This window comes from Adiantum capillus-veneris, chromosome 11 (genome assembly GCF_014529385.1).
Source record: "Adiantum capillus-veneris isolate H3 chromosome 11, ASM1452938v2, whole genome shotgun sequence".
Lineage (NCBI taxonomy): Eukaryota > Viridiplantae > Streptophyta > Polypodiopsida > Polypodiales > Pteridaceae > Adiantum > Adiantum capillus-veneris.
This window is the reverse complement of record NC_140941.1, coordinates 138,638,811-138,661,050: the sequence shown is the minus strand read 5'-3', so window position 1 is coordinate 138,661,050 and position 22,240 is coordinate 138,638,811. Positions and strand designations below refer to the sequence as shown.

At 42.1% G+C, this 22,240-nt stretch overlaps 1 protein-coding gene across 1 annotated transcript; it reads right to left on the bottom strand.

Moving 5' to 3' along the window:
- Positions 1-10,250: 10,250 nt before the first annotated feature.
- LOC147448104 (superoxide dismutase [Cu-Zn]-like) lies at positions 10,251-21,522 on the bottom strand. Its single transcript, XM_086523967.1, has 7 exons — positions 21,325-21,522; positions 19,568-19,669; positions 19,182-19,277; positions 10,941-10,972; positions 10,791-10,866; positions 10,630-10,683; positions 10,251-10,547 (listed from the first exon to the last, which is right to left on the bottom strand). Exons 1-7 carry the CDS (start codon positions 21,401-21,403, stop codon positions 10,519-10,521), a joined length of 468 nt encoding a protein of 155 aa, XP_086380093.1. The 5' UTR covers positions 21,404-21,522; the 3' UTR covers positions 10,251-10,518.
- Positions 21,523-22,240: the final 718 nt, after the last annotated feature.

Here is a 22,240-nt window from a genome sequence, read left to right as displayed (position 1 = left end):
GGAAGTCACTTCTACGAGTTAAGTGGTGGAATTACCAGTAGTTACCAGGTCTTGCATGATTGTACAATCAGTCAAAACCCGGTACCACTACCTATAAATAGGACCCATTTACTTCCATTGTGATATGTTTGTTGATGACCTTGGTCTATCAGTAGATTGGAACTCTTGTATCAGTAGATGGAACTCTTGTAAATAGTACGTTGAAACTTTTCTAACTAGTTGCTATACACCTTATATAGCTTTTGAACACTGACAATTGTGTCATTTGTACTTCTAGACTTATACTTCTAAACCATTTTATGAATCTAGACCTCTAATTCCAATTGTATCAATTCATTTCATTTGAAGTCTTTTCATTTCAATTCAGTTATCTGTCTAACTTTTTTTTTGCTCTGGAAGTTTGGTTATGTTTATATCATTAGATCTTACATTTAGCATTTGACTCTGGAATTCTGACCCTAGAGTAGCTTTCAAGTGACCATATCATTCCATTTTGGTGATCATGGTGGTGAGATTTAGCTTTTGATAGGAACCAATCTCCTACTTAGAATTCATAGTCAATCAGTTATTTGCAATGCGTCCACATCATCAACTGTGAGGAAGGAGAGCTACTACAACATTTGCTGAACATCAAGACCCTATCAACAAAGTAGCTGAGGAATCAAAGTTGGGATCTAATGAAAAAATACGCTCTTAGAATGAAGAAACAGATGCCAATTTTGGGAGAAGAGGGTGGGAAGAGCATTGAGCCTCTCAACAATCAGCACATTCAAGAAGACAACATTGAGAGAGAGATGAGAGACACTCTCATTCACATGGATCTCGACCTTCAAATGGGAAAGGTAAAGCAAAAATTCATATTGATGTCAGTGATGCCAATGGGCATATTAAACGAGCAAGATCACTCAAAAAAATTGGTCAAAAGAACTAGCATAACACAGTTACAAAGACTAATGATAGCTACAATGAGAGATGGGAAGCAAACGTAAACCATCATAACAAGTATAAACATAGGGAGAGGAAACTAACTCACAATGATAAACCTAGATGTCGTGAAAAGGAATTAGATCATCATGAATTCAAATACCATGAACACTCTAATGATCTAAAAATTGTGTTTCCCACTTTCAAAGGCAGCAAAAACAATGATCCATATGTCCATCTACAAGCCTTTGAGTAGTATGCTAATTTGAAGGACATATTTGAAGATGACTGGGTAGAGTATTTTCCACAAACTCTGAAGGACACAACAAGGAAATGATACTACCATTACCCAACCTGCAAGCTCAGAACCTATAGAAAGATAAAGAAGGCTTTCTTGCTGGAGTATAGTGAAAATTGCGAGGATGACGATATCCTCTACAAACTAGACAAAATTAAAGAAGAAAGACTATCTGTTAGGAATTATGTGGACAAAATTAAACAAGAAATGACGTCTGCTAGGTGTAGAAAATCAAGAAACTCACCAGGTAATTGAATGAACCACCATTTAAAAAAAATGCACGCGTGCATACTTTTTGAGTGGCTTCAAAAGCAAGAAATTAAGAGAACAGGAGGTACCAACACCAACTAAAAAGTTTAATGATCTTGTGCAAAGAGCTTTGAAGTTAGAGCAACAAGCTAAGAAAGAGAAGGGTCGAAAAAGGAAAGAGAAGTTCCACTTCCAGTGAATCATCTACTCAAGGATTTACAACAGCTCTTGGAATAGTGATTTAGAATACACATCCAAGAGTAAGAAGAAGGGAGCGTGGACAAAAAATATTGAGGCATTATCCAAGTAGATATTTGAGATATCCAAGACCAAACCTTGAATAGAAAAAGTAGAGACCATGTGTACAAAATGCAATTCAAAGGATCATAAGTCTGATGAATGTTGTCAATGCACTTACTACAAAGCTCTTGGGCACCTATGGAATAATTCCAAAGTTAGAATGCATCATTTCAGGAAGAAAAAGATATTTCCATGATATCTTTGACAAATCCAAAGCCAGTCAAGAAAAAGAGGCTACTTGAGAACATAGACAATGGAGCCACTATCAGCAATATGGCTAGAAGAGGACGGTAGAAGTCATGGTAGAGCTGACTTTACTAGATTAATTCCATCTACTATACCTATGTAGAAGTCATGGTAGAGCTGACTTTACTAGATTTAATTCCATCTACTATACCTATGGAAAGTACGAACACTTTGCAACACAATGTCCATATAATCTGAAAGCTGAAATGGTCGAAGGAAAGGTGGATGAGCAAGTTTCAGTGTGCGTCATCACTAGGAGTGCTAGCATTGTCATCAAAGAATTACTAGATTAGCCATCCAATCAAATGAGGCAAAGCAAAGAGGCTCAAAGGTGGGAGAAATAGAGAGTTGTCTAGAAGGCCAAGGGAAAGGCCAAAAAAGTGGATGAGTGGCAGGAGAAAGGGTGTTGGTAGCTCAAATCACTCAGGATCTGGAAAAGAGGTGCCAGAACAGCCAGTCTTTTCATACATTATAACCATTCAAAGGATTTCACCAAAAGCTTCAGAATCTCTAAAAGAGGAAGTCCTAGCTTGTGAATTTGGTAAGAATAGTGTCGTAGAAACTGAATCAACAAGAGGCTCGATAAAGAATCATGAGAAAGAGGTATCGCAAGTCAAGGTGGATTTGGCCGAGGCTGATAAATAGGATCTAGAGACAAAATATGTTTAGCAGCAACAACAATTTGAACCTCCACAAAAGGATCCATTAGCTAAGAGACGCAAGAGGCTAGCAAATCCATGGCATTATGAAGATAGTTTTCCAAAGGGGAGTTAATCTAGCTCAGATAGCAATTCTGGGATGAACAAAAGTATGTGAGAGAATGACCATTGAACTCTATAATATTAGAAGAATATTAACTAAATCTACCAATTTCATTAGAAGGAAGAGAAAGAGAGATTCAAATGTGATGGCGGTTGACTTATCTGAAATCAAAGATGACAAATTACCAATCATTAAGATTGACTACAAGATCAAAAAATAGTGGAAACCACTATCAAGGGTCATTCTAAATGGCATTGCGGGAGTCATTATATTTTGAGGGAGCATGTCAGATAGAGATTAGAGATGCAAGAGATGAAACCTGCTCCTTTCAAAATCTGGATGGCAGACCAAAGGATTGACCAAAGGATTGTCCAAGCGAGTGGTCTAATTGAGAACCTTCATATCAAAGTCTATGGCACTGAAAAGTTTAAAACGAGCTTTTTAGCTCTAGATTTCGAAAATGCATTCAGCATGCTAAGAATTGCAGGAGCTATACATGATTATGCAATCCACCAAAGACTGACCATACAAGAATCCACATTTAAACCAACAACACTAGAGACGGGCAATGCATCCAAAGGATTTATGCAAGCAGTATGGGAACAAAAAGATAGAACAAATGTTAGCATCAATGAATATATTTCTCGTAGCTGAAATATGCCTTAATGTAATTCTTCAGGATCAAAAAAGGGTAGAGAAACAAAGACAACATTACCCCAATAACTTTATTGAGTCAAACAAGGGGAAAGACCAGTGAATCTGGACAGAGGGCCTTCAGGAAAAGGTGAAAGACAAACAATTGAAGAAATGAGACCAAATGGAGAGGACATAGGAAACATTCAATAGAATGTACATACACTTGAATGCAATAGAGTACCAGTTGATAGAGAGGAGGATTTCAACTAGTACATATAATCCTTAAAATAATGGATATGCAGCAGATATATGCACACAAAAAAAGCTAAATCAGTAGCCAGACATACAAGGGTGGAATGTCAAGCTGGTCATTACCAGATGATCAACAAATAGAAGTATGGAATTTCAAATCCTAAGGTAATAAATATCAATAAGTAGTTAAACTAGAGATCAAACAAAAAGCCAGGTAACTATTTTAGAAATATTAGGATGTCTTTGCTTGGGAATATATGGATCTAAAAGGTGTTGACCCAGAGGTGTGCCAGTATCGAATACTAGTGAAACCATATGCACGACCAGTATGAATCCAGAGGTATAGGATGAATCCAAATAAGGTTAAGGAAGAAATTGATAACAAACTAAGGGCAAGGTTCATCACTGAAGTGACAATATGACTAGTTATTTCCCATTGTGGTAGTTCCAAAAACATGGAAAACTCGAGGTATGTGTTGATTGCAAGAAACTTATTGTTCAAACAAGTAAAGACACACCAGAAGATCAAGTAGAAACAACATTCATTACTAAATGGGGAGCTTTCATGTATTTGGTTATGCCATTTGGCCTATGTATTGCTCTGACACTTCAGGGAAATGGCTAAAGTTCCTTTCGAAGCCAGAATTAAAGCAAATCATCCAAATCCAAGTGGATGGATATGCACAACATCCATCTGTTATAAGTTGGCAAGGGCATGGCTGACCAAAGGCAAGAAGACCTTATATGACCCTGCCACAAAGACTTGGCATGCACTCACACCTTATGAGGTGGAGGTTCTCACTAAATGCAGGAAGCAACTGCAACAAGAGACTATATACCAAATCATCCAAAAGGAGAATGCCACCTCCAATACTCCACAATGCCAAATCATGGCCAAAGGTGTTCAACCACCGAAGTTTGAACAAAAGAAAGCTCCAGATAAAGGAAAAGTAAAGTGCAAGAGATTAAGTTAGACCAGTTGTTTGAAATTTTGGAATATACCAAAATTTAAGAAAGGGAAGGAGGATGTAGTCGGTGGCAGCCTGCTCCTTGAGATAGTCTACACAGAAGTTACTTCTACGAGTTACATAGTAGAATTATCAGTAGTTACCAGCTTCTATATGCATGTACAGTATGTTGGAACCCAATATAGGCACCTATAAATAGGGCCCATTACTTCCATTTTGGTTAGTCTATCGGTCGACGATCTCAATCTATCAGTAGATTGAACTCTTGTATTAGTAGATTGGAACTCTTGTATCAGTAGATTGGAACTCTTATATCATTTGTAACTAGTTGCTATATGCGTTATAGAGCATCTAAGCACTAAGTGTTGTGCCAATTATACTTCGAGACTTGTACTTATGAACCAGTTTATGAATTTGGGTCTCTAATCCCCACTTGTCTCAGTTCATGTCATCTGAAGTCTTTCATTTCAGATCACTTATATGTCTTAACTTTTTCATATGGCCTTCTGAACTCTGATTCTAATGATCTGACATCTGGCATTTGACTCTGGAATTTTGACCTTGGAATAGTTATCAAGTGACCAGCTCATTCAAATGACCAAACCATAATTGGCATGTATACGCTTATCAGTTCACATTACAAAAGGTAGCCTATATCATTTTTGAAACTCACCAAAGAAATTGCGAGCCCAAAAGGCATCATTTAAACGAGAAAAGAGGACGATAAGAGTGGTGAAGAGTCCACTTTATGTATATTCTATACTACGCGCGAGATTTTCTCAGTAAAGTATGAGGACTGGAAGCTTATTAAAAAGATAAAAAAGATCCTTGGCCCTTAAATCATTAAAAAGATCCTTGGTTTTTAGATCACATAGGAGAAGATCTCATCATAACCACCCATGAGACTATCTTAGTAAAGTATGAGGACTAGAAGCTTATTAAAAGATCCTTGGTCCTTAAATTGGAAATCATTTCTTTAAAATATTTTTGCTTATTGTTAAATACTCCACACATGTTCTTTAATAAAAAGAATGATAAGAGAAAATATATAACTAAGTAGCCATCCCTTTCTCCAAGAGATCCTTCACCTCTATCATAATGTCTTCCTACTTAGAAGGAGACACTTGAGAAGTAAGCGGCTTGTTGGGTACGGTGAGTATCCTTTAGAAAAAGCTCAATTGCACGATCTAGTCTCTTATGATGGAGGCAACTTCCTTGGGAATAGTCAATAGTAGTATTAAGGGCTAGTCAAGAAATAATATGACATTTTATTGTTTTAAGATAAGCAATATAAACTAATTGAAATAGAGTAAGTTCCTTAAGAAACGTTCTAAATAAAGATTTCGTATATATTAACATTCCAAATTGAGATGTCATGGTGTCTCATGGAAATGTTCTGACTAACATTTTTCATCTATTTTTTGGCTTGTGATGAAAATCATGTGTGCCACTTATGTATTGAGAAACTAGGCCACAAGAACTCTACAATTCATAACTCTTTGTGAGGCTTGGCATGGTAGCAATTCATTTATTTCTCATTTGTATGCTTTCAATTCTCTTATTTCTAAATTAGCTCATTGAAAAACAGACGATGAGGATGTAAATGTATTTTTGTTGGTTAGACTTTCTTTGTGGAGGTTACAAGTTATCATACAAAAGTCAAGCATATAGACTGATCAAAATGTTATCTTTGAGGTAGATGTAGTGTACAATATGGAAACTTGCAAGAAATTTATGACATTAATTACATCTCTCTAGCAATAAATAGTTTGCTGTATTACCAACTAAGAGAATTTTTCAACCCCCGTCTATTTCTTTCTTTTTTTCCCTTTTTTTTGTGCAAAACTCACATCAGTGAGTGTTTTTATATTAGCCAAGCCAAAAAATTACATTCCAAGCTCTGCTCATAAGCCAAGCCAGAGCAACCAGAGAACCCTAGTCAAAACAAAACAGCAAGAGAAACCGTTCTGGGCTTTTACAGGGAGCCGTAACCCATCACAATATAAAAAACACAAATATACCTCAACTTTTACAGAGAGCCTTATACCAAGTGCCACCCACAAACCTTGAGGAGCAGCATCAAACCACAATACTAGACAATGTCCAACTGACCGACGACAGGAAGCGAAACTAGCTCATAAATAATGATTACATGATGATGCCCAGCCAACGAACCAGCAAGAAAACAGGCTTCCAGGGAGCCCACCCCTTCGGGACTTGTCCATCCACAAGCTCCATAGCAACGCAATAGCATCCACCACCACAGCTTCACAAGCCATTTGGGTGGGCTAAGCACCCGCACGTGGAAAAACACCAAGCAAGACACGCCGCCAATTGTCCATCCATCTCGCTGACTCTCAACCACACATGGAGGCTTTTTCCTCCTTCAGAGGAGGCAGGATTTCCATCCCCCGACTTTTCAAAAAGAAGGGCACCAATAGCTGGGAATCGCCGTCCTCACCCCACCGCAACATCCCCAATGGGCCCCAACCCTATGACTGACCTCGCAGGCTGAGAGAACAGCCAACACTAGAACCACAACGAACCCTAAGCTAAGTGTTCATAGTTTCTAATCACTCCACATCTCATCCTATTTCTATGACTATACATAACAATGGGTGGTGTTAACCTTACATGGCAACAAATGTGGTGCACCTTTGTTGAAGTTGAATTTGTTCTTGCTCTCACCTTTGTTATATGACGGGTAGGTTGTTAACATTTGGTTGTTTCTAGTATGTGCAATAAGGTGGAACTTGTTTTCTATTGATGAGGCTCAACATTTGAAAATATTGATTTGTTGCAATGCAATTTAGGTATTTCAAAATTGGTATACGATAGTAATTAGTTTTTTTTCAAAGATGATGAAAAAATTGCACAAGTGGATCTACGAATTGAAGCATTAGCCACATAACATATCAAAAGCTCAATTTGTTGCAAAGAGTCTCATCCAAAAATGCATTTTCATTCGATGCTTGTTCATACTTGCTTACACCAAGCACATTAACTTGTATCACCATTGTATCCAAGATAGAGATCAACTTAGCATATGTTCAACACAAGACAGCAACCTTGTTAATCTTCTTACAAGGGCTTTGCCTCGCGAAAGGCTCAAAGCATTTGGCAAACCGCTAGGCTTAAACTTCTTTCTACACTGATCACAATCCATAGGGACTGCCACGTTCATGAGTTAGCTCATGCCCCCCATAGCACAGCCTTAGGGAATTTTTACCATCTTCAAGTTGAGATATGTTCATTACACTTGGGACTGCCAAAACATACTAGCTTGGGTACAATGCTTCAACCCTAAGCCTGAAATATGCTCTCCATGCTCTAGATTTTCTAGAGATAAATTTGTTCTTTACAAGATTTCTTCTTCGCCCTTTGGGTGGTGAATTTTATCATGCAAGAGAGAGACTCTCCCATCAATGTTGGGTCTTGAACAGGTTTCTCTCTCCTTTACTGACTTTTCTAACACTGAAGGATCCTTCCCTTTTAGGGCTCTCTTTTCTTTTCACACATAGAAAGCAATCACTTAGCGACATACATTTCAAACTATGCCTCCACTGTTTTGAGAGAGAGAGAGAGAGAGAGAGAGAGAGAGAGAGACAGAGAGAGCACTACAAAACTTTTTTTCATACAAGGCAAATTATGCACTATTCTTGCTAAGTGCTCTTGTGAATGAAATTCAACCCACTCCTGTCCATGTTAGCGAGTGGAAATTGGATCATTCATTCCGAAGATACTTCTACTCACCACGTAGTAACAACACAGTCCTTGGATTAAAGGATCACTATGCCTTAACACCATCACCCTAGATGCTTCACAATAAAGCATAAGTCAGACCCAAAGTTTAGCCACATAAGATGGGAATATATTTCAATCACTTGCAAGATTGCTAATACAGCTTAGAGCAGCACACCGATCGCTCTAACAACCGTTCAAGAGACCAACCTTAGATGTTACCAAACGCTTCCATTTAAGCATCATATACCATCAAGGTCACGGGGAGGGGGGGCAAACCTTAATCCACTTTCCCTTAAACACCGGAATCCAACAAAGAGCCTGTGAAGTCAACAGCCAGAAAATCATTGCCTCCCAAATCAAGCAAATAGCATTTTATCACACAGCTCAACATCTGTGTCAGCGGATTCGCCTTGCAGCTACCACAACAGCATGCAGATTGTAGGACTGTTAGCAGCACTTCTCACAACCTGATCAGCTCTCCTGACAGTGTGCTGCAGGCAGATGTTCTTGCCCCCATGACCCTTTATGGACTAGAGAATGGTCCCTGAGTGACCATTCCCTGCAATAATGCAACCGCTTGGTGGTCGACGGAGGCTGGGAGCCATTGGCGAGAGTAGTATCGCAAAACATGGTCACTCAAGGACCATTCTCGGCCATCAAGGGTCCAAGGGAGAGGGGCAAGCACAATCAATCAAATCAATCCACGTGGGCAGTGGCTGCTTCTACATGCTGATGCGTCCTGCTGTCAGCACACTGTGCAGACTGCCACATTCCCTGCAGTCAATTCTTCAACACGCTGAGATGGCACGATGGCAGTGAACGGCTGAATGCTGATGTGTCAGCTGGTGGGAGCTCTACGCCATACTTTGGATTACTAATGCTAACGAGTCAGATAATCATTCGCCAACAACAATAATATATTCCATGTGTTGATGTGTAGACCATCAGCTGCTGCAGGTTCTTCTGCCGAGGAGAGCGCAGGCAATTGAGGGCTGTGATCAGCAGCCCCCCGACCCTGGACCTTGACGGCCAGGAAAGGTCTTTCCCTGAAAATCCAGCTCCCCCATGACTCCCAGCCTCCACCAGTTACTGGATGCTCAAGCAAATACCTGGAGGCCCTTACCTCTACACCGCCTTTCAACATATTCTTTGCACCATGAATCCTAAGTCATTGCCCTCTAATTTCCTTTCAAAGCAAACCCCCCCCCCCCCCTCTCCATCACCCAAGTGTGGTAGATTGGTTATGCCATTTCCCTCTTCAATAACAGGTCTTGAGTTCAACTCTCATCAAATAGATCTTTGAGGTCTCTTGGGATAGTTTCCTACGACGTTAAAATCCTCTTCATCTTCTTCTTCCTCTCTCTCTCTGGGACTTCCATTGGCAGAATCTAATCAGCAATTACAAGTGAGAGTTAAAGGAAAACTAAGTATATTCATCCAAAGGGCACAAGCCAATGTTTTTGGACTTTCAACTATGATCTGATTTATATTATCCAAACTCGAATTCTACAGGGAGCTCTCAGATGGTTTTAGCCATTATTAAGACCTATAATAAATCAACATACACTCTTCCCTTTGAAAGTATCTCGGCCTTCTGGAGATGCATGCGGTCACAATCACAACGGTTTGCAAAAAAAATAAAAAATCAGGCGGCAAATCCTTTGGTAAGATGGAGATATTTGAACGTAGCTTGAACACCCATTACAAGGTAGTCTCTTCTAATTTCTAGCTAGTATTGTATTCCTGGGTCACCAAAGCATGCTACATGCACATAACACTAGTAGTTACCGACTCTTGAGAATCAAGTGGCATACTCATTATTAGGCTGTCATTGATAGGTGAATTAAGGACCAGTAAGCTACACCTCCAACTTCAAGAAAAATTACTTGCACAGCACCATTTGTTTAGAGATCCACACAGTGGCAACCAGAAACACAGAAAAGTTCACTAAGAGTCTCCTACGCACCCTTGGGCTAAAGTCCTGGCCCATTATTAAAGATTTTAGTAGCATACACAACCTCTTTTCCTTTTATTGGTAACATCTTACTTGATGTGCATGCCTCTAACTATAATGCAGCTTACAATAACTACCAAGACTTAAGCTGCTAAGAGTCCCGTCATCCTTATTCCAACTGCCACTTAAGCTGCTGCTTGAAGACCGATAACACCTTTACAAAAACCAGAAATCACTGATCATTTAAGGACGAGTATAGAACAGTAGCAACTCAAGCTATACGTTTTGACACTTACCACAAGCAAGTCTACCACCAGCATTGCCTGTGGTCTTGCTCAGCTCATGGCCACCTGTGATGCTTCAAAGCTTAAACCCTTGCCGAGGAAGCTAAATCTTGCACAGTATTTTATTTGCTTGCAAATCATTTTAACAAAGTTGAAAACAGACAGCTCAATACCTTTGCCTAGATCATCTTCGTCTGCATGGACTACAATGGCACGACCTATTATGGAATTCTCCCCTGTAAGTGGAATCTGCGAGGTAGACAAGCAAAACGCATGATTGGGTGATTTTACAGGAAGCCATCTCAATAATTTACAGAACTGACCTGTGAGTCTGTCATAGAGATGTCCACACAACCTGTGAGCATAAGCAGAAACAGTCATCCATACATCTTAGTCTCTTTGAGGTCTACTACAAAACCCCTTAAAGGCCAAACAAATGATTACTCAGCAGGTGTGCATGCCTTCCTAGGATGTCTTTGTTAAATACCTTATATATAATCAGTATCCATTGATATACGTCTTTATCAAAATACACATGGTCAACCGGTTACCGCATGCACTTAATAAAATTCTTCCTCTCAATCACTACCGGACTCTAAATTCATCGTCACATCAAACAATATTTATTCACAACACAGCCAAAGAATCTCTAGCAGGAGTCCTTGTGTAGCAAAAAGCAGTTCTGGTAATATTGCCAAACTGAACTCAAGGTATACAATCTTGACCAAAATGTGAAGGTTATTTTAGTGACGCCAGTTGGTGATGTGGCACTGAGGTGACATGAGACACCTGGTGTGTACCAGCCTGACCAGCATGTAAATACTTGGGGGAGAAAACATGGGCCAATCAAGTCAAATATGTAGACCACACGTTACAGTCAGCAAGGGTAGCTAATCTTTGGCACGTGGCTCAAGAGGGTATGAGTTGATTAGGCTATGGCAACCAGTAGGTCAGCGGCAGCAACAGGTGCCACTGCAGCAGATGCCAAGCGCATGCCACATCAGCAGGTGGGCAGCCAGAGAGAGCAGCAGTGGTCTGATTGGTGCACAAGAAAACCAGATAAGAAAAAAATGAGCACTATCATTATTATCATTAACTATACAAGGGCTGCTGCTTATATACCGATTCAAATCTACTTCATGACCTCCAATTTCGTGCTCTCCCCTAAATGAGTCAAAAATGTACAATGTATGCTAATACTTTAAACCTTTAAATGGGCCTATATCTCCCGAATGGCTTCATCTGTCTCACAGTAGACCTCGGACATGATGGGTCATATCCTAATCTACATGCTAGTATTGTCGAATGCCCACCGAACGGTACTTAGAGTGCTCTCCCATCGGCCCGCTGTAATAGACTTGGACACTCCAAGCCAAAGATAAACTGCAATGCACGTGAGAAACTGCAAATAACTGAGCCAAAACTTGGAGAGAGAGAGAGAGAGAGAGAGAGAGAGAGAGAGAGAGATGAAATGATATATTAACGTCTTCAAAAGGCCAAAATGACCTATGAGACAATCTGTTACAAACTGGTAAATCTGATACCATGTCTGAGTACAAAAAAGAGATACTAAATTGAATCTAGAAGTGCTACTAGCTGGAACTGTATGGGGTATGTGTGATGATTGATACAATGGTTGCCCAGATACAAGAGAAAGATACAATGAGTGAGATTAATCCGTCCTCATCTGTACTCTGGATGTCGAGATAGTATGGCCAGAATCCTCTGTTGTAGTCTCCGCCGATGCTGTGAAGCTCCCCCCCTCAGTTGTGGGCATCGAGATCTCCCTTGCTCGGTCAATGACAGTACCGTGGGTGTGAGTATGAGCTGAGCTTTGCAGTGGTCGCTGCTCCTCTATCTGTCCAGTGCCTACTGTGAAGAAATCAGTAATCTGTCTCTGGGATTGTCTCTCTCCACATCTCCTCAGTAAACTATCTCTGTGTCTGTGTAGCTGAAGTAGATACAATCCAAGACATCTCTGGTCCTGATTGCTCATGACTTTGGAGCAGGGTCCGAAGCCTTCTCTGAATAGACAGTGGAAGCGACCCCGTATCTCGTAATACACTGTGCACTGACATATATAACACTGTAACAGCGAACGGGGGGAACACAGCCCAAACGTTCCGAAACGGTGTTCCGGACGAGTCCCGTTCCTGAAATGGAGATGGGAACGGAACGCCGTTCCGGAACGGGGTGTAACCGGAACGGTGTTCCAGAATGGGCCGAACATGAGGCGGAACGGCGAAACACGGGCCGGAACGGGCAAAAGTAGGCATTTGAGGGAAAAAAAGTGGGCTTCTGGTGGCAGATTGAGGGCTGTTCGAGGAACATATTTGGTGCAGTTTGAGGGCAGGTTAGGGGGCAGATTTGGGGGCAGTTTTGGGGTTGTTTAGGAGTTTATTTGAGACTGAGCTGAATGGAGGTAATTCAATCCTTACTTTAGGTGGACCGTTCCAGCCCCGTTCCCGTTCCGGCCCCCCCTCCTCCTCCTCGTTCCCGTCCCATTCCGGACCGTCCCGTTCCCGTTCCCGTTCCCCGTTCCCGTTCCGGGTAACTATGATATATAATGCATCTCCATCTCTGGCTCTGTATGGCATGGGCGGCACATCTTGTTAGTTGCTGGTATTCCTCTAACCAATGGCACATTGTAACCAATGAGATAAATGTGTATCCATATAGCTGGGTGATTCAATATAGCTGGGTAGAATCACAAACCCATCCCCTGAGAGTTGGAGAAGATGCTCTCTATAGAGAGCCATCTTCATGCCCAACTCCTGTGTCGGCTCTATCCATGTCCTCCTCTTGTCCAACTGGCCAAGTCTTGGAGAATAAGCCTAGTAGTCTCCATCCGTGTAAGAGACAATCCCCCCTGTAAAGCTAATTGTTTGGGGACTCGAGGGCCAATCTGGCATATCTGTCTCTGGTAGTATCCCATAAACTGTGCATAAAGGAGACTGATCTGGTTAGCGCCTCTTATCTCCATAGGAGGGGCTGCTAACTCCGCTCTAATGATCTCGTGTGGCACGGAGGCCTTGGCTTTAATCAGCGGAGCGATCAAAGATACCAAGGGCCTCTCCATACTTCTCCACCCATCTTGACCCACAAAGGGTCCCCAGCCTGAAACCTATAGGGCATAGCTGAAGCTACCAAGGTATCAAAGAGCAAGAGCTTTGTTCGGGGTTCCTCGAATTGAACCTGCGAACACATCCTCCCAAGGCCGCATACGCTCTGGTCAATCTAGCCTTTGCTCCTCTCTTTAAAACTTTGGCCCAGTGAAGACTACCCCAAGATAAGTGTGTGCATCTGGGTACTCCAAAGTCTCCTGACCATAAGTGAATGTAGGTGCTAATCTCATGATCCACTGCAGTGTGGTGTTTAACACCATAACCTTGGTTTTACCAAGCTTTACAGACAATCTACTATCCTCCACAAAGCTATGTAATGCATCCAAATGTCGTTGCATACCCTCTGGTGAATCAGAGATCAGCACAACACCGTCAGTATATAAACCCCATGTCCCTGCCAGTTGGGCACCTCTATCACCCTCTCTGTCATTGTAATCAGAAACCTCATCTATATACATACCAAATAGAGTAGGAGACAATGGACAGCCTTGTTTCACTCCAATAGTGGAGTGAACTAAATAAGATGTCCCCGCTGGAGTGCGTACGTGTCCCACCACTGATCTATATAGAGCCATGATCCCCCAAATCAACTCAATGGGCACTCCCATCTCCTGTAGTATGCGCATCAATCTGGCTCTCAGCACCATGTCAAATGCTTTGCGGAAATCTACAAAGCTACGATAAATCCGTCTCCATGTGCCCTACCCTCCTCATATGAGTGTCAGAATATGGTCACGAGTGGAGAAGCCTCCCCTAGAACTGGCATGTCCCACTCCTCGTACGCCCACACTCTGCCCATCTGCATACAACCGTGCCAATGCGTGTCCAATCATAATAGTATGGTAGTTTCCAGGCTCCGTAGGATCACCTACCTTGAAGATAGGCACAATAGACTATAGTAGACAGTCTCAAGTAGACCCTCACACATGATACGATTGAATAGAACTACAAGAACCTCTGCGAGCATATCCCTAGCATGTATAAAGTACTCTGCTACTAGACTATCATGATCATATGCCCTCCTGGTCCTCATCTTGTCAATGGTCGTCTTTACCATCTCAGTGGTAAAGAAGGTACTACTAGATGGGCATGGCTCACCCCACACATCAAGAGAAGTAATCACTAGGGGAGGGGAGTGCTCATGAAAGAAACGCCATGCCTCTCCTAAGTCTCCACTCAAGGACAGTTGGTATAAGTCTCGCTCATTTTAAGCTAGGAATGCTCGCTTCTTCCGTCGCACAAGGCGCCTGAAGGCTATCCGAAACTGTCTGAGCTTGATGACCCCTAGGAGAAGATCCCTCTGAAGTTGTGATCTTGTCTCTCTACACTCCTCATCATACCAACTATTATGAGGCATGGTTCCAGAACAGCGTCTTTGATCAGGCTGAGTATTGGGTATGCCTTTGCTACAACATCATGCAATGTCTCAGTCAGTAAAGTAGTGATCCCCTCCATTGAGAGTCTTGGCCTGGCTACTATGCATAGACGACACAGGTCTCCTCTGTATAAACAGAGTCAAGTCTTTGGTGTAAATGTATAGCAAGTATGTGCCCTCGCTCTTGACACTTGGACTGTACTTACTTGAACGGAGACGGAAAGTGTCAAGAGAGCATGATCCACTGCTATACCCATTGGCCTCGGTCCAACTGTGAAATCCTGAATGTAGGGGATGAAGCTATGACATATCGACTATGTTGGCCCCATGCCTGTGTGGAAAGCATGTGAAACCAATCGCTCTAGGAAAACGCTGTAGGCCATTAAGTATTGTCAGACCATGCATAATCGCCATCTCCGTAAGATGTCTCCCATACTCTGTCTGCTCTTTGTCCTATGAATGTCTATCAAGCCCCAAATCTCCTACATCCAGCTCTCTAAGCATCTCCTTTGAAGTGTCATAGAAGATTATCTTAGCATTGCCCGCCCGGGCAGTGAACTTTTGAAATCACCAACTTGTTATCCCGCAATGCTTGAAAGACCTGTAGAGCAGGTGTTCTCTATGTTATGCCTCATCCTTGGAGAAGACAATAATGTCATCAAAGAAAGTGCCCACAAAAGATCTGTACTCTCTAAACATCATGTCCATCATTCGATTAAAGGTCATTGAAACATTGGTAAGGCCAAAAGGCATCACCAAAAACTCGAATAAACTGAAGGTCGCCCGAAAAGCTGTCTTATAGACATCTCCCAGCACGATTCGGATCTGATGATATCCCCTCTTCAAATTGGTCCAAGTGAAACAAGAGGACCCTTGTAGTCAGTCAAGAATATCATCGATCCGGAAATTTGTTCTTGATGGTAATTTTGTTGAGCGCTCTATAGTAAATGCACATTCTCCAAGATCCGTCTTTCTTCAAAACCAACAACACCGGATGTCTGAGTCAAAAAATTTGCAAATTTTGGATCCTTCGCAAGATTGATCATCATCTTTGTTGCATCGTAACCAATTGTCGACGTTCCATCTCTTCAATCTCCGCCTGAGTAGACCGAGGCAGGCCGTACTCTATGTGAGAATCTTCTTCGTGATCTCTTCCCGCATCCCCAAATGCAGAGGAAGTCGACTGTCCGTTGTTGGAATCCATAAGTGCCGCGAGAAAAGGATAGAATTTCCCAATAGAAGAGAAATCGGTCTTGCTCTGATACCACTGTGACAAACTTGGACACTCCAAGTCAAGATTCTACCGCGACACAACAGAGATTCACTTCAAAACAATTCACAATTCACAATTGATTCGACACAACCCGACAGAGTTCCGTGCCTAGAGATGTTGGCCCCAAAGACTAGCGCCCCTTTCGGTATTTCTTTTTGTATTAATCTATGTTCAAAGTAAAAGAGAGTGGGAGGGTTCTCACTCCCAAACTCTACGTCCGGCTGCTCTGAGTGAGGGCCCTGCCCACCTATTTATTTGTTACAAGGGATGCCCAAAAGCAGAGCCCCAAACGCAGTCTTTTAAAAGCTCTTTAAACATAGAGCAACTGTAACCAAAAGCTACCAATTCAACCAATCTCAGTGCCAAAGCAAAATCTCTATACAGCTGCCCGCTTTTTGCAACGCAAATCAAGTAAGTCCGTACGGCATGCCACGTCACCAGCCCACAGCATTTCACGGAATCTGCCATGTCAGCCTGTCTCCGCAAGTCATGGGCCTGCCAACCGGGGTGTATGTGTGTGTGTATCCAGGCTGCCACGTCATTGGTTTGTGACAGTGACTTCTTTTTCAACATTGTTGACATCCTTGAGACCGGTGACCCTCACATGTAAGGCACGTAGCCGCCTACTTTGCTCTTCTTCAAGGGTCATATTAATGATGGTAGGTGTAGAAGAAGCCTCTTTACCTTTCCCTTTTTTGGCGTTCTTGATCCACTTCTCGACCGCCTCCACTTTTTTTTTTTGTCTTGGTGATGACCTCGACCCAAGATGACTTCTTTTCTTCCTTCTCCTTGATGACCCGCACTTGTTCTTTGATTGTGTTCAACTCCTCCATCATGGAAGGCTGAAATTCCCCTTCTTCAAGTCACCCACTTTTGGCTTCAAGAAGCTCCCCTTGTAGATTTCGGATGATGGAATCTTGGATGGCCCGAGCAAAGCGATCCTTCTGTGCATGCCATCTCTTTCTTCAGTCCATCTTTAGAATGGTGCTCCTCTCCTTCCTCCAATCTTCCACTTCATTTCTCCATTCCCTCATTTTCTTCTCTATTGCTGAGATCGTCTTCCATGTCCGCATGAAGGAGGCTTTGTGGGCGGCTGGCGAGGGATGCGTCTTCTTACACGTGGGGAAGAGAGAGAGAGAGAGAGAGAGAGAGAGAGAGAGAGAGAGAGAGAGAGAGAGAGAGAGAGAGAGAGAGAGAGCAAGCACGGCAGAGTTCTGCGGCCAGATTCATTGGCCTCAAAGACTGGCGCCCCTTCTCAGTATTTCTTTATTATTATGCTTCACAAGGTACAATGTTCGACGGTCCTCCTCTCAGTGCTCCTAAGCACTGAGAGAGGAGGAGAGAACAAGCACAGCAGAGTTCTGTGCCCAGATTCATTGGCCTCAAAGACTGGCGCCCCTTCTCCGTATTTCTTTATTATTATGCTTCACAAGATACAATGTTCGAGGGTCCTCTCTCAATGCTCCTAAGCCAATCTACCAAGAGAAGAGGCCTTGGCAACTTATTTAAAGGCCCTTGGCCAAAAGCATACATGAAAAGCCTTGTCCCCAAAAGCATTGGGTCTCCCAAAAGGGATAACCCAAACGCACAACGTCCGTACAACAGTGTTGCGTCATCATCTCTACGCAGATTTGGGTCCTTTGCTTCCTTTTGTAAGGCTTTAGGCCCCTCGGCCACGTTCTCCAAGTTCAAAGGAGTTAGGGTTTAAACCCTAACCCCTTTAGCCTCTCCACCATAAGTTGTAAGTTGGTAAACTTCTTATCTTTCTCTTTATTGGGGTTTACGTCCCTCGACCATGTCATGAGTTTGTGACATACCCCTTCTTGAAAGAATTGTAATCGCCCTCGATTACATACATTCAATATGCACAGTATTGACTAAATACTGTGGCATCTCACTAGGGTCCTCATGATCGATAGTGGGTGTATCGATATATGCTACCATACACACATCCCATGCACATGTACGACACACGCACACTTATAGGCATATAATCAGACAAGGGTGCGCAAAAAGAACTTCTGTCATGGCTCAAGAGTCACAAAGCAAAGGTTAAGATGGTGTATCGGCTCCTGTATGTGCTGAAATTCCAACGAGAATCTTGCAACTTGCAACATTTGAACAATTACTTCTCGACAAATGAAAATGCAGTTAGATATATTTTCACCCTCTCGTCAGACAAGAAGATAAAAGACCACTTGGCAGAGCTTCTCATAAGACTATTGCAAGCAGTGTGTGATAATGTAGTAACCTATTGTGCACATTGTTCAACGATTTGTAAGGCAAAAATAAGGTGGGGCAAAGCACCTGCTCCACTCAGCCAGTACAATCAGTTTTCGTCTCAACATAAAATGCAAGCTTAGTCACCATCTGATAGAAATTATCCACAATGGAGCCTTCGTATCATTCAAACAAGATAGCCTTGGTCTCATTCAAGTAAGATAATTGCACCTTATAATCTTGAAAGACCCCTTGGTAGATCTTTCCCTCATAATTGTGCGATTGTTCAGCGATTTCAAAGGAAAAATTTAGACACAGAAGTTGCTCCACTCAGCCAGTGCCATCAAAGTGTGGGTATTTCCAGTGAGGCGTTAGTCATCATCCGGTCAAAATCACCTCCAAAAGGTGCCTTCATTGCATTCAAGGAAAATAAATAATTACAGCTTCCAACCTTGAAGTATAGGCCTTTAGATGGATTAACTACACTGATACGCATATAGCAAATAAGGGAAGAGAAGGATGAAAATTTTCAAAAAAATGTGAGAGATTAGTACAGGCATCCTACACGTACCGTCATCCCCAATAGTCACATTGCCAAGATCTCCAGCATGTCTAACTCCATCCTCAGGGGCTCCATGCTCCATGCCCTTCGGGTTGAAGTGCCCACCTGATCAAAAATATACAGATCATCTGAACAACTGCAAAAAGACATTTCAACATCCACAGAACTGTCAATCAAATGTAGTTTCAATCATAGCATCAAACCTGCACCTGACCATACCGGCCTGTATACAAAAACGCGCGCATGCACACACCCACACACGCATCTAAGCCACACATTCAGCACCAAGGGGAAAACCACACATGCACATACACACTAACACACACACAGCAAGGAAAACGACGACAGAAAGATATAAATATTGAGTCTGTGTTGAGAAAATCGGTAATTTGTACCTGTGGACATACATCCATTTGTTGTATCCCCAAGAGCATGGACATGGAAACCGTGTTTCCCAGGTTTTAGCCCACAGAGCTTCCCTGAGACGTTAGTTGATCCTGTGCAACCAATGTAGCAAAGCCATCAATACTGTATTAACGCCATAAAACATGAAAGGCCACTAAATAGTTATACTACACCAAATTCCAATTCACAAAAATTCTTTAAGAGTATTTTTTTGTTGGAGTGTTGAAGTGTTTGGAGTGTAGATTACACAACGCGTAACCTTCGTGGTTTATAGAGCTCGATTCTATAAGCTTGCGAAGAAGGGTACAATGGAATACAACGAAAAGACGCTGAAAGTACAATGGACACAACGAATGACAGCGGATCCTTATATACGTACAAATCGTATCGTGCAATACATCCATACCTTACAGGATCCGTGCATATGGATCAGATCGTACTGGGCGTAAATGTTTGCATAATACTCGGGCTCTCGAGTAGCCATTAGGGGACACTTTCTACATGCAAGAGGTTCTGGGCCTTGAGAGAGATAAGGGCTTAAAAATCCCTGATCCCTGATATTTATAGAGCGCAAATGTTTAATGTTCTATGGCATATGTTGATTGTGTGTTCTAGATGGTAATGTACTCCCTAATCTCTTGAGTCCAAATAAGTGTGGTATATATATAGACACCTTGTATGTCTCAATGTCTTTTGAAAATGTCCTGATATGTTATATAATGCAATGGGTTTTAAAATGGTACAAAGTTTTCGTACCGTGAACCCAAACCATAGAGTATACATTTGGTTTCCCCTTGTATGGAACCCAAATATACTTTGTTCAGAAGAAAAAGTATTCTATGCATCCCGAAATTTAAAAGACAAATGGCATGGGCTTTATTTCGAGTTCCAAATTTTGGACATTAAGCAAAAATGAAGAATCATATGGCTCAACTTCTCATGAACTTGAGTGTCAGGAATGCCGTCTTATCTTGAGATAAAGAGATGAATAGTCTCTTATGGGGAGCACTCTTTGATAACATGAGAACCATCACAGTCCAATAGACATTCCAAGATTGCATACTCTAATTTTTTTGCAGCACTTGAAGATGTGTTGCAGAAGAATTTTTTGGAAAAGTACCTTTTCTAAATAATAATCATTGAGGGACTTGCAAGGTTCCACATATTCTTTATATAGACATGTTTAACAAAGTTTTGCTCAAGTCTCAAAATAAGCAATGAAGAATAACAGACGACAAGTGAAAGCTCTCTGCACACCATGATCCACCTACATCAGCAAAGAATGTGCCTTGTTTGCCTTTGAAAGCAATAAATTGGGTCAGTGTAAAGAATGCAATGCTGCTGAATCACCATCTTTAACTTTGTTCACAGTCAATGATAGCGGCTGAAAAGGCTTGACTGTCACCCACGGGGTCAAAAGTCGCTTGAATTGTAGGACAATTCTACATCCCTTCACTCAGATCTGGACAAGGCCGCCACAATCAAGGTACCAATCATTACCCTCAAAGTTGTACTTGTAACCGAGCCTCAATGTCTTACCCTCAGATTGACTGTACCTTACGCCCAAAAGTATGATGAACGGGTGACAAATTCGCACGGGCAAAATGAGTGAGGTTCCACATAACAGAAATCGGAAAGCTTTATTCGGGTGGGTGGGTGTGCGTACGGGCATGGAAGCACATGCACGTACGTGCAGGCGAGAGCTGCTAAAGCTACCTACCATTACCAAAAGAATAAAGGAGCTTACCATCGGCATCCTGGGAAAAATACACAGTGCCACCCACACCTTCGCTGCCAGAAAGCACTGCAACAGCCTTGATCGTCATCGTTTTTCTCTTCCACAGAGGAGCTTCGCTGCTTCTTGACCTGGTCAGCACTCGCAAGTCACGAGATACTCAACGCTGCGTTGGCTTCATTCACGATGGAAATTCCATTAAGACTACGCCGCGCAGTGTTAGGGAAAAATGTGTCTCAACTTAATATCCAATTTCCAAAATGTTTTCAATTTCCAAAATGCCGGTTGAGCGCAAGGGGAAAAGGAGAAATTCCGCCCCAAAATAGAGAAAAATAGTGTAAAAACCTAAAAAAGTAACCTAATTTTCTAGATTTTCCTCTTGACATAATCAAGGAAAGGCATTTTGTATGTTTGGGAAAATGATTTATCCCGAACATTGACTACGCGTGTCAAAATTTAACATTTTTGGCCTAGGACTCTTTCTGGTCATCTATATCTATATCTATACATTAAGCATGGTCATCTATATCTATATCTATACATTAAGCAGAATGTGATTCCGATGCACACGTATCATCCTTTGCAACCTCTGGCCAGGCAATCGAGAGAGAGAGAGAGAGATTCTCCTTGCCACGCATCAGTAGGACAGACATCAAGGGTTTCGGCCCACCACGTGGCAAAAGAAGCAAAGGACCCAGCCGGCAAATGAACATGCATCTGGTGAGTGGGCATCCAATGAGGGTACTAGCTTCTACATCTGGCGTGTGTGCCTTGCAACGAGGCAAAACAGTGCACAGACTGGCAAAGAAGCTCTCTCTCTCTCTCTCTCTCTCTCTCTCTCTCTCTCTCTCTCTCTCTCTCTCTCTCTCTCTCTCTTTGTGAATCTGAGCCGACGACTGTCACAGTGTCCAGTTGTCTAACACACAGC

Bases quoted from the DNA above. Each gene is read 5' to 3' on its own strand.
- LOC147448104 (XM_086523967.1), bottom strand. From the start codon at position 21,403: ATGACGATCAAGGCTGTTGCAGTGCTTTCTGGCAGCGAAGGTGTGGGT. The intron at 10,684-10,790 runs GTATTGAGCTGT...GAAGCATCACAG, and splicing joins CGAAGATGATCTAGGCAAAG to GTGGCCATGAGCTGAGCAAG. The intron at 10,548-10,629 runs GTAAGTGTCAAA...GTTTTTGTAAAG, and splicing joins TGGTGGTAGACTTGCTTGTG to GTGTTATCGGTCTTCAAGCA.